This window comes from Eurosta solidaginis, chromosome 4, assembly GCF_040869045.1.
Source record: "Eurosta solidaginis isolate ZX-2024a chromosome 4, ASM4086904v1, whole genome shotgun sequence".
NCBI lineage: Eukaryota > Metazoa > Arthropoda > Insecta > Diptera > Tephritidae > Eurosta > Eurosta solidaginis.
In genome coordinates this window covers 138,029,250-138,042,660 of record NC_090322.1, presented here as the reverse complement: position 1 = coordinate 138,042,660, position 13,411 = coordinate 138,029,250, and the positions used below count along the sequence as shown (strand labels likewise).

Below are 13,411 nucleotides of genomic sequence, written 5' to 3'. Positions count from 1 at the left end.
TGGTTATATACATACCGGAATATAACGGAATAGTGAAAAACGTGGCGACATGCTATATATTGATACAACACTTAATTAGATAATAGAAAATTCTCGAAATTAGATTTAAAAACTGGCGTGGTGGCAATTTAATAACCAATATCAATTCATATACATTTTGATCTGGCATTATCCGTTTAGTCGAAGCCAACTACCCTCAACGTATGTTGAGTAATTCCAAAAAAAATTAAAATTAATTCACAATGGTTATGTATATGGCAAGAAACCTAACACCAATTGGTTGGTTATGATATGGTTATGGCGTTAGCGTAATTGTATGGCACCATTAATCGGTTACATTGATTTCCATAAGGTAGGCTCGATCAGCTGTTTTATCTGGTTATGGTGATAAGTCACCATCAATTGGCCCTTAAGCTTGTGTTAAAATCATCTACATAAATGAAATGAAAAACTGCTAATGTGGCGGAGCTTTTAGTGCATCCATCGCAATCGGCAATCGATAGCTTTACATTTAATTGCAACTCTGTATTTAAACCACAACAACAATGCAATACTTGGTGGACGCAAATGCATTCGGTTGTGTTTTCACGGGAGTGTCCTTAATTTACATTTAAATCGATCTCGAAATTATAATTAAAATGGCATATAATTGTAAAAAGGTTAGACATGAAAACAAAAGTGCATGAAAACCTAAGAAATATGTAAAAATAATTGGTATGTGGCTTATAAAAGGTGTTCTGAAAAACTCGTACGTTCGGTGGCTGAATCCGTGGTTCATCGTGGCTGGCAGTTCTCATCTGTATTGAGTCGTACTTCGGGCTTCAATACACCTTTTTTCGTTATTTAAAACGAGACAAAAAAAAAATAACTTTTGTAGTTCAAATATAAGCTCTGCAATAATTAGCAAAACAAATAAAAAAGTGGACGCGTCTAAGAAGCACTGTTTGTACGTTTTAGCATGGAATATACATACTTATAGATATATATACACTTTACCGAGAGATGCATAATTTCTTATATATATATATATTAATATGTAAGCATGTGCACATGGGCAGCAAATTAGAGGGTGTTATGTTACCATAAAATCTATAGCAGGTCCAAATGTAGGAAAACATATTTGACGGTCTGGCGTTGCGCAGCATCTGTGATGTACCATAACGGCTGATAACAATAAATGGACTTAATATAATCAATATGGTGAAAAAGTGATAATATGGGCAATGTATTTTAAGTTTTGTTACCACACAATACGGCTGTTTAATGATCCCAGCATATATGTACACTTGTGTTTAATTTCTTTTTGCGTATGTATGAAAAGCATATCCACTGGATTCAAAAGGCATATCCACTGAATTTCAACTTTTAACTCCATCTCTTTATTCATAGGAAAGCATAGAACTCTGTCCAGTTATGATCTGTATTTTCCCATATTTCATCTAACGCCAAGTAAACACAGTAACGTTAGAGTCCCCAGCGGGTTAGGGGATCAGAATATACCCGCGGTAGGTATGCCTGTCGTAAGAGGCGACTAAAATACCAGATTCAAGGGGCTGTGTAGCGCAACCGTGGCCACATAAATCGTTCCCGAAATGGTCGGGCTAGCACCTTAATGGTGCTATGGTACCGGAGCGTACCGGATTTGTATCCGGCAAAGGACCATCACATCGATAACACTCCCCAAAGCCTTCGGGGAGCAACATTATCGCTACAACAACAACAACAACAGTATTTGGTAAAAGTCTAGTTGAGGGGTCGACTGCTAATACGCTACCAAGAATATCGAGAGAGGTGTCAAAATACTCGTATTAATCTCGAGAACAATAATCCGAAGGCGGAAAAGAAAAATTTTATCTCTGTCTGGAGATATTTGCAGTTGAAGTTGGCGATTTTCATGTGGTTGTTGTTGTGTTCGTATCCACAAAAAAATTGTGCATCACCGTAGCGGTAGCCACGGTTATACCACACACCCGGACTTGGCATGGCGTAGCCCAGGGTTATTTTTTATAAGCTCGGCCGAAGGCCGCCAACGCAGAAAGGTGTTCTGCGCAAAAATGCTATGGATCCCACCCCCGGTTTCGGAGGTACCCGCGGGTGTTTTTTCGGTTTTTCGTTAATATCTTATGAACGAGCTAAAATTTTTATTTTCCGCCTTGGGATTATTAATACTGATGCCAAGACGCGTCGTTTGACACCTCCCGATATTTTTGGTGGCGTATTAGCAGTCGACCTCTCAACTAGACTATTACGGAGTATTTTTATGTAGACATGTTAGATAACTAGTGTCTCGACTCCAGCAAATTGTTAGAGAACTACATTAGTAATCGACTCCATAATGTTGTTGTAGCAGAGCTGCGACCGATCACAAATAGTCATCAATATACTTTAACGGGAGCCCAAGAAAACCTGCTGTTTCAACAGGGGTGGACCATAACGAAAGGGGTGTATAGAGGCGTTGGTTCCACATTACAATTAAAGAGATGGTTGGTGTCATGTGGGGACACATTGCAAGCGGGGCATATATTTTGTATATCGGGGTTGATTCTGGATATGTAAGTTTAACCTGTTTCAGTATCCAGAACGAAGTTGAGCCAGAGTGACTCGCGTTTCCCTGGGGAGGATTCGTTCCTCTTCCGCAAGTTTTGGGTACTGTTCTTTGAGTACTGAATTCACCGGGCAATTCCTGGCATAAAGGTCCGACGCCTGTTTGTGGAGTTCACCAAGGACCTGCTTGTGTTTTTTCGCTTCATACGGCTGAGTTCTCAGGTACCGTATTTCCTCAAAATGCTAACGAACATGCCTCCTCAAGTCCCTAGGCGGTGTTGGCTCATCAATCAGATGTCTGTTGGGATGCCCAGGTTTCTGGGTATTCAAAAGGAACTGTTTGGTTGGCATCTCATTTCTCTCCCTGATGGGGAGTATTCTCACCTTATTATGTAGATGGTGTTCTGGGGACATAAGAAGGCAGCCCGTGGCGGTTTTGAGAGCAGTGTTTTGGCAGGCCTGTAGCTTCTTCCACTGGCTAATTTTTAGGCTTGGCGACCATATAGGGGACGCGTAGCATGCAATCGGCTGGCCAATTGCTTTGTATGTGGTAATGAGCGTTTCTTGGTCTTTTCCCCAAGTACTGCCAGCAAGGGATTTGAGGATTTTATTACGGCTCTGGATTTTCGGTACAATTGCGGCTGTATGTTCACCAAAATATAGATCCTGATCAAACGTCACACCCAAGATTTTGGGGTGTACGACAGTCGGTAGCGTAGTGTCATCGACGTGGATGTTCAAAATGGTCGACATTTGGGACGTCCATGTTATAAATAAGGTCGCGGAAGATTTAGTCGGTGATAATGCCAGGTTTTGCGAGGCGAAAAAACTGGAGATATTAGGGAGGTAGCCGTTTATTCTGTTGCAAAGCTGTGGGCCTGGGCCTGTGACCATTATTGTGCTATTGGGGATAGGACATCACCCTGTGGCACCCCTTGTTTAATTCTCAGATAATTGCGGTCCACCTTTTAAGACATGGGGGAAGGGTAGACCCTTCCAGGTCTTGCAGTAGCATGCCATGGTTGACCGTATCAAAAACTTTTGATAGGTCTAGCGCAACGAGTGCTGTTATATGGTGGGGGTTTTGATTTAAACCACAATTTATCTGGGTGCTAATGGCATTTAGCGCGGTGGTGGTGCTATGGAGTTTTCTGAAGCCATGCTGATGCCAGACTAGCTGCAAATTTGCTTTGAAGTAGGGGAGCAAAATGGCTTCAAGCGTCTAGGCCATTGGCGATAGGAGAGATATCGGGCGATATAACTCTCCTACGTTAGCTGGTTTCCCAGGCTTAATAGCGGGACCATTTTGGCCATTTTCCATTTTTCGGGAATGACAAATGTGGAAAGAGACAGGTTGAAGACATGTGCTAAATATTTGAAACCCTCTTTCCCTAGGCTTTTAAGCATCGGCATGGATATGCCATCTGGGCCCACTGATTTAGATGGTTTGGCATGGCCGATGGCATCGTCAACCTCTTTGGTGGTGATGGTAATTGGTGACGCGCTGAATTTATGTTTATGTGCGTGTCTGTTGGCCTTCCGTCTATCTTTGTCGACCGTAGAATGCATTATATATTGTCGGCAGAAAGCGCTTGCACACTTTTTCGCATCCGACAGCACTTTATCGCCAAAGGCGATGGAAACTTTGTCATTGTGCTTAGACGGATTCGATAGCGATTTACGGCGGACCAAAAACAACCGCTTAGGTGCTCCTCCCATTTCGCCCGCTTGTGTTCATCTACAAGCAATCTGATGCGTTGGTTTATATCCCTTATTTGGGGGTCGCCGGGACGATCTGTCTTATAACGTCACGTACCCTCGCTAAATGTGCGGCCTCCGCATGAAAGTGGGGCCGATTTTCGGGTATTCTACCGGCGGGAATGAAGCGAGCCGAGGCGAATTCAATGACCTTGCGGAAAGCACGCTCCCCTTAACGGGCATCAGTCAGGATAGGGAGGGCAGCAAAGCGGTTGTCTGTAAAGGATTTGTATTCGTCTCACTTTCCTTTTTTAAAGTTTATGAAAGTGCGTATTTCTGTGATGATGAAGTCGGCGGTACGATCGAGCGAAATAAGTATAGGCAAGTGGTCGGATGCCAATTTACCATCGGCTGCCAGTTGACGCAGTTTACGAGTTCTGCGCTCACGATTGAAATATCCGGCGAACTATGACAGCTTCCTACCAGACGTGTGGGGGCGTCTCCGTTTATTGAGCAGAGCGTCGTTTCTTCTATTTGATCCGCCAACATCTCACCCCTACTGTCCGCCCGCAAGTTTGAATGCCATAGACCGTGATGGGCATTGAAATCGCCTAAGATAATGCGATTGTTGCCAGTGAGTAAGGCGCTGATATTAGGGCGGTATCCACTGGGGCAACAAGTGGCAGGAGGGATGTAGATGATTTCTAGGTTTGCATCGCCTGACCGGACAGATAAGCCTTGACGTTCAAAGACACTGTCCCTGCGGTCGATGTCGGGATCAAATATATGATATTGCACAGAGTGGTGCATGAACAACGCGAGGCCGCCTCTATTTCCGACCTCGCGATCTTTTCTGTGGACATTATATTTATACATAAAGAACAGGTCTGCAATGCAGATCTTGCTGTGAGTTTAGTCTCTTCAATTGCAGCAATGCGGATGTTGTGCCGCTTCATGAAATCGACTATCTCCGTGATCTTCCCATTTAATCCATTACAGTTTAACTGCAGAATTCTGAAGTGCATAGCGGGAGACGTCGTCACTCTGGGAGTAAGTTATGGGTGACTACGCCTGGATTGTGGAAGGCCAGGACGCGATTGCTGTTGTGGCCCTGGGACTGGACGTCCTTGGGTAAGGTGTATTTGGGTATGCGGCCTGGCAACATGGCGCAATGAAACCCGTCGGGGGTTGCCGTCGCGGAGACCAGAACATCTAAGAAAGTGGCACGTCCATGGCAGGAGCTGCATTGGTCGGATGTCGCAAACATATATAATCTGTGCTGGCAGACGGTGCAAAGAGAGGTAGGGACTAAGAGTCTGTTTCCCTGACCTACACAATTGCTGCCGGAAAAGAGGGGGGGGGGGAGATGCTCGGCATTGCTCCCGATTATACTACGGAGATTGTAGGTATGAGTGGGAGCAGCCGTTGGTGGCGCCGTGGGGCGCGAACAGCAGCGGGTACTTGTTGTGGCTTCCTGAGCAGCGGTAGGTAGCGTGGGCGCAGACTTCGGGACGTCCTAGGGCGTGAACATCAAGGAGCCACAAAAGATTTATAGAAGTTACGTGGACGTCTGGTTTTGGGATCTAGCCCAGAACAACCTGTCCGATGCAACCATCCCTTACACGAAACACACTGACAGGAGTATGATCGTCCTAAAAAGATTCTTTTCCGGCAGATGCAGCAAAACCATTTATCAGGACCAGGGTCAGGAGACGGACCCGGATTGGGTTCGATACCTTCCCGGAGCAAGAGAATATGGAGCAGTCCCGCTGCAAGAAGCTGCTGGGAGGATGACAATTTGTGGGAGGGACGCAACAAATTAAATGGGGTTACACTGAAATGGCGGTCCTTGGTCGGGAAAAATCCCGATTCGCTCCGGTATATAGAACCGACGGCCTTGGGAAGCTGTCATAATGCTTACGGAGATGGCTTCTTAAGTACCTGGGAGGCGGAGCCTCTTTAATCAGGTGTCTGTTGGGACGCATAGTTTTCTGGGTATTCAACTGTTTTTCATCATTTTATTTCTCTCCCTAATTGGAAGCACTCTCGATTAACTGTGCAGATGGTGTTATGCGGACATAAGAAGACAGCCCTTAGCACTTCTGGGAGCGCTGTTTTTATAGGCCATATCCGGGAATCGTCGTATGTAATCGGCCGGCCAATTGCTTTTTAAGTGGTAATGAGCTTATCTGTATCTTTACGCCAAGTGCTGCCGGCAAGCGATATGAGGATTTTATTATAGCTCTGGATTTTATGTACAATTGCGGATGCATGGTCGCCAAAATGTAGATCTTGATCAAACTTCAAACCCAGTATTTTACAGTCGGTAAGTTGGTCGCATCTTCCATCCTTGTTCGCTTGTTGCACGCAATTCGTCAATTGTCATCAGAATTATCTAAAGCAACTCCAGCTCAACTATCGTTTCAAAAGGATTTTACCCTAAAGAGGTTGGTGTCAGAAAGGTTTCTTCCACAGAACAATGGAAAATAGATGGTTGCTGTCATGTGGATACACTGGGCTCCAATTTTTTTATTTAAATATAAAGCAAAGTATAGAAAACGACAGCCGTATTTTAGGGTAGCGATTTGTGAATGCTTTTGAGGCCTTGGATTAAGAGCTGTTCCGATACTTGTTTTTAGATACTTGCATAGATTTCGCAGCACCTACACACTTACTATACACAAATATATTGTGTATAAGTATCTACTTAGTTCAAATGCTTATATGCCTAGTTGCGTATATTAACCGCCAAGAGCCTATAAGAATCATCATGAATATTTAAATATATGTTTTTATATGTTTAAAGATGTTGCGTTGGACGCATGATGATGTTGATGCAAAAGTGCGGCGTGCAAGAGATGAAGGGGCAGGTCTTGTGACATTGTAAATGCATGAACAAAAACAAACATTTTCACACGAATCATTTTTTCTGCATACTAACAAAAACAGTAAAGGAAAACATAAACAAACACAAGAAAAGCCAAGATAAAAACGAATAAATTGTTACGAATTAAAAGTGAAATGAGTGTTTTTAATGACTTCCAACGCCTGTGGATGCAACGTTTTCCACAAAGTTCACTCTCGGATGCGTGGGAGCAGGATGTGCGCGCCAGTCTTGAACGACATAAGCAAAAAATTAACGATTTGACAAAGGAATTGGAGCAAGAACAACTATATGTTGAATACTTAGAACGTCTATTGTCCGATGTGGAAAAATTTCGTGATTCTGGTGGTGATCCAACATCACTATTTGAAGCTGCCACCACATCGGGCGCAACGTTACAAGGCGACACCCATGCAGAACAACAGACAAGTGACAGTGATGGTTGTGGTGCTGATACTGTTACTGTAAGTTACATATCTTATATTTATATAAATGAACATAATTAAAAAATTTGTTTTATTTCTGCTTAGCCAAGATATTGTCATAGTTTTATGTCGATTTATCAGACAAATGGATTGTTTAATGAACTCGCGCTCGTAGCCTTTATGGGCATATATATAGACTGTATAATACCCATCCAGCATCCCCAAAACCACTGCTACGAGTTAGTTGACCGGGTGTTTATCAAATTTATCAATCGCTTATACTGGCTACCATAGAATTCTTTATTAGTCAGATCGTCTTCTTCACCCTACGGGCTCAGGTAGAAATAATATTTGGTTGTAGAATCTTGCTTTAATACACATTTGACTGGGTCTGTTGTTATTGTAGCATTGCTTCGCCCCATCCAATAGGTGCGACCGATCACAAATTGTCATCAATATCCTCTAGCGGGAATCCAAGGAAACTTGCTGGACCATAATGAGAGGGGTGTTAGAGGCGTTGGTCCCACATTACAATTAAAGACATGGTTGGTGTCGTGTGGTTACTGGGTTTGTCTCCATACGAAATAGAAAAGTTGCAAAAGACCGCCGTAATTTTTACCAATATTTATTTATTTATTAATTATTACGGCTTATTACGCCTAAAACATAAAATAATACAACATTTAATTAATGTAATGCAGGGATTCCGATCAGCACTTTTACTAACAGTTCGAGAAAACAACTACATGAGTCCCTTTTACAGGTGGGACGTCGTAGAATTTTTCTAAATCCGTTTTCTATAGTTTGTATGGTGAACGACTTTAGAAACGACTACGTGAAAACTGTTGTTGGTTGGTTGGTTGGTTGGAGTGGCGAGTCCCAATTGACACCAATTAGCACTCATGCGCCTTTTTGATACCACAAACTCGTGAGTTAACCAATGAAAGGGTGTTGTAAGAATACTAATGAACATTTTCACGCGCCTCAGGGAAAAACCCGTCTCCCTATGTCCATCCCGTGGAGTTTATGAATTTGAGAAGCACTCCCGCCCTAACATCCTTGAGTTCTGGGAGGCTTTCGAAAAAGGGCTTTCCAAGAAACTTTGTTCTGCTTCGACAGTGTTCTGGGCATTCGCACATCAGATGCTCAACCGTTTCATCCGCCTCCGGACGCTTGCAGGAGGTATTGTGTTCCAGTCCCACCGTGCCGCATGTACCCCACTTGTCCAATGCCCCGTGAGCACCGCAACTACTCTGGATATATCCCTTCTGTTCATCTTAAGGCCAGCTACCGATCGTTTTTCGTTATATAGTGGCCACATGTTCTTGGAAACTCTACAGGTCCGCAACCGAGTCCACCTATTGTTGGCCTCACCCAGCCAGTGGTGGGATAGAGGTTTACGCCGGTCACTTAATCGGCCGCGGCGGCGTAGACGCTATTATATACCGGCGGCGGCGACGTGCCCGGCGCTCCGACAAAGCGATCGGCGTAAACCTCTGAATTGAATGGCTGGATTTCAGAGTATCATATTGTCCACAACTAATGAATATGGACATACTGCTGACGTCAATGGTATTTTTGACGATCTGGAACAATATCATTAACTTGCGGATGAGTATCTGGGAGTCTTGTAAAGCTAAAATAAAATAAAATTAATATTTAGAAAGGTTTTGTTTATATGTATTTAAGAAAGTCGACGTTTCGGCCATTTCGGAAATATCCGCGGTTTTTGCCTCAAAATCTCGTGGATCGTACAAAAAACTTTGGGCGTAGCTCCTTGCGGAGGGAGAAATACTTAAAATGGTCACACTTTTGTAGCATAGTTTCACCGAAGGAGATGTTCTGGGCTAACTCTAATACCCGACGTCGCCACGATTTCTTTAAATCATTTATGGCTACATGCTGGTCACGTACAAAGGCGACTTACGGTGGCTATCAATTATCTACTAATAGTCCATGCCTCTCTTGGCTCAGTTGTAACGATTACCATCAATGCTGACTTATTGTTGTATCGTGACAAAGGGCACCTTCTTTTTTTCAGCTGTTTTTAAGAGCTATAATTCCCGACATGCGAACAGTAGCAATCCCGACCACCAGTCGCTATCACGCATCCTGGCCCTTGCACCATATGCCATAGGACTGCGACTTCGAACTCATACTATATCAACATTCAAGTTGATATTTTAAAAAACTCTTTTATTTTCGGTTTGAAATATAAAATTTATTTTTGTTTATTTTTGAGTTTAGATATTTTCCAACTAATTAGAATTTTCTTTTTTTGAAGTTATTCAAAAATTTTAAGTTAACACGAAAACTCAATTAAAAATTATTTTAAAAATTAAAGTAAAGAGTACAAAGTAGTTAACACTATATTTACTCCCCCTCCAAGAAAATTTAAAACAAACAAATTATTAATTAATATTAAATGTAACCTTTTTTGGTTTTTTGTTGTTTAATGTATTTGTATTTGTATTTAAATTAGTGGTAATAAGTATGTTTGCTGGTTTAAGTAAATAAATCGAAAAATTTTTAATAGTATTTTTGTATTGAATTGTAAATGTTTTATGTTTCTTAGAGATAACTTTAAAAGGTCCTTCATAAGGTGATTCTAAATTAGATTTACGAAGAACTTTAACAAAAACATACTCACAATTTTCAAATTTTTTAGGAACGAAAAAGTTTTCTTTGTTATGATGAAAAACTTTAGAACGTACAAGCGAAAAATATTCTCTTATTTTGTGAAGAGCGTCATCAGAAAAATCATGTTCTTTATTACTATTTGAAATAATTCACCAGGTATTCTAAGTGTTTGGCCATAAACAAGTTCAGGAGATGAACATTTTAAATCTTCTTTAATAGAAGTTCGTAAACCAAGTAGAATGGATGTTAAAATGTCAGACCAATGAACCGAGTCGTTTGGTGATATAATTGCTGCTTTTAAAGTTCGATGAAATCTCTCTATCGTGCCATTTGCTTGGGGATGGTAAGGAGATGTATGAATTTTATGAGAACCTAAAAGTTTAGTTAATTCCGTATAAAACTTTGAAGTGAATTGTGAACCTTGATCTACTGTAATATTTAATGGTATACCAAATCGTGGTATATAATTTTGAATAAAATTTTTTACTATAGTATTTGTTGAAATGTCTTTAAGTGGATAAGCTTCAGGCCAACGTGAAAATCTATCAATAATTGTTAAAATATAACAATTTTCATTTGAAACTGGAAGAGGTCCGACAATATCCATATGAATATGTTCAAAACGACCTGGTGGTATTTGAATTTTTTGAATAGGAGATTTAGTATGTTTTGAAATTTTGGATTTTTGACAATTGATGCAAAATGAAGTCCAATCGTTAATTTCTTTACGCATGTTAGGCCTATAATATTTATTTTGAATTAATTTTCTAGTTGTTCTTATACTTGGATGAGATAATGAATGAATTTTGTCAAATATAATTCTTCTCATAGAATGTGGAACATAAGGTCGAAAAGGTTGTAGAGAAACATCACACCATATATTTAAATTAATAACTTGAATATGAATTTCTTTTAAATTATTTTTAGAATTTTGATCAGAAATGGTTTTTTGTAAAAATGTATCAGTTTGTTGTTCCTTATATAAAGTTTCTAAATTTATATCTTGAGTTGAAATTGCATTTATTTCTGGAATACGGGAAAGTGTGTCGGCAACTATGTTGTCTTTTCCACGTATATATTGAATATCATTTGTAAATTGAGCAATATATTCAAGATGACGTAGTTGACGAGGAGATCTATATACTTTAGAATTTAGAACATGAATTAAAGGTTTATGATCAGTATAAATTGTAAAAGTTCTACCTTCAAGAAAATGTTTAAAATGTTTAATTGAATTATAAATTGCCAAAAGTTCACGATCAAATGTTTAATATTTAGTTTCTGTTGTAGTTAATTTTCTTGAAAAATAAGCTAAGGGTTCTAGTATATTATTGCTAGTTTGTTGAAGAACTGCTTCAATAGCAACATTTGATGCATCTACTGCTAATGATAAAGTACCATTTTTGTCGAAATGTGTAAGTAAAGTATTTTTAGCAAACAGTTTTTTAACATTTTCGAAAGCTGTTGTGGTTTCATTTGTCCAATTTAATTGTTTGAGTTTGTTTTTAATTCCATCCGTTAACATTTCATGCAGAGGACTAAGTTCTGTTGCTAACATTTTAATATATCTGTGATAGTAATTTATCATACCTAAAAATTTTTGTAATTTATTTATAGAAATTGGTTTTTCAAAATTTGTTATGATTTCAGTTCTATCTAAAGATGGTTTAATACCTTCGCCTGAAATTTCGTAACTTAAGAAATGTAATTTATTTACACCGAGAGTACATTTTGAAGGTTTAATATTTAAATTATATTCTTCAAGTCTTTTGAAAACTGATTTTAAATGATTTATATTTTGATCTTCGTTATCACTGGCAATAAGAATGTCATCAATGTATGTAAATACAAAATCGAAATCAGAAAATACTTCATTAATAAAGAGTTGGAAAGTTTGAGCACTGTTTCGTAAACCGAAAGGCATTCTTATGAATTCAAACATTCCAAAAGGTGTAGTTATTGCAGTTTTATGAATGTCTTCTTCTGCCATTGGAATTTGGTGGTAAGAACGCACAAGATCAATTTTGGAAAAAAATTGTTTGTTTTTTAAATCAATTGTTAAATCGTGGATATGTGGTAAAGGATACCGATCTGGTGTAGTAATAAAATTAAGTCTTCGGTAGTCTCCGCAAGGTCTCCAATCATTTGGTTCTTTTTTAGGAACGAGATGAAGTGGAGATGCAATAGGAGAATTGGAGGGTCTGCATATACCCGTTTTAACTATAAAATCAAATTCAGCTTTAGCAATTTTAAGTTTGATTGGATCAAGACGTCTGGGTTTAGAAAATGGTAAAATACCTTTTGTTTCTATCCTGTGAACCGTATGGTGTTTAACTTTTTTAGTATAATCTGGTTCGCAGGTAATAGATGGAAATTCATTAAGTAATTTTGAAAACTTATTTTCGACAATAGGAATTTTGAGTGAGAAAATATCAGAAAATCCAGAAGATCCAGCAACTTTAATTTTTGTAGTAGAATCCATTATTTCTTTATTTTTAATATTGACAATAATTCCGAATTTTTCTAAAAAATGTTCGTAATAATGAATGGAAATTCAAAATCTCTTCTTAAACCTAAATCAATTTTAAGTAGTTTTGTACCAAAAGTTTCAATTGAAGAACCGTTCGCTGCAGTCAAAGTAAGATCCGAATTTCTTTTATAAATTTTAAATTTAGAAAAAGGAATAACTGATACAACTGCGCCGGTATCGATAAGAAAATTAAGTTTATTGAATTTATCAAATATGAATAGGCGACGAGTAGGTTTAATAATAGTTCCATTATCCGTCACCGTCATAATGGATTGTTTCAGTTTAAATTTTGTTCGGAATTTGAATTATGATTTTGATTAAAGTTGCATGGGGGTATACATTTAAGAGCGTTATTCTTAAATTTTTTGTGATACCAACAAATATTTGTTTGTGAATTAAAATTACGATTGTTTGAAAAATTTCTGGATCTTGAAAAATTTCGAGATTTAGATCTATTTCTATCTTTAGATTTTGAACAGATTTGTAATTGATTAATATCATTAGAAATTTTATTTAAATTTTGAAAAATAGCCGTGGTTAATTCAGTTAAATATTTAACGTATTGTTCTAAAATATTATTATTTATACTTGAGACTACAGGAGATTTGGAAGAATGAGGTTTGTTGATTAAATCAAAAAGTTTGTCAGCTTCATCTTCATCTTTATTTTGATTGTTACTAGAAATTAAAT

General features: G+C 39.0%; 1 protein-coding gene across 9 annotated transcripts in view; it reads left to right on the top strand.

Moving 5' to 3' along the window:
• The first annotated feature begins 562 nt into the window (after positions 1-562).
• RhoGAP1A (Rho GTPase activating protein at 1A) overlaps positions 563-13,411 on the top strand; it is a 143,302-nt gene continuing 130,453 nt past the window's right edge. For 3 of the 9 annotated variants that reach the window (XM_067783025.1, XM_067783019.1, XM_067783031.1), the window contains exons 1-2: positions 567-946; positions 7,049-7,590. In XM_067783025.1, the coding sequence (XP_067639126.1) occupies positions 7,264-7,590 (327 nt within the window). In that variant the 5' untranslated portion in view covers positions 567-946; positions 7,049-7,263. Of the gene's footprint in view, positions 947-6,549; positions 6,569-7,048; positions 7,591-13,411 lie in introns of those variants that run through there. The other 6 variants (XM_067783023.1, XM_067783024.1, XM_067783022.1 and 3 more) reach the window with 6 other exon arrangements.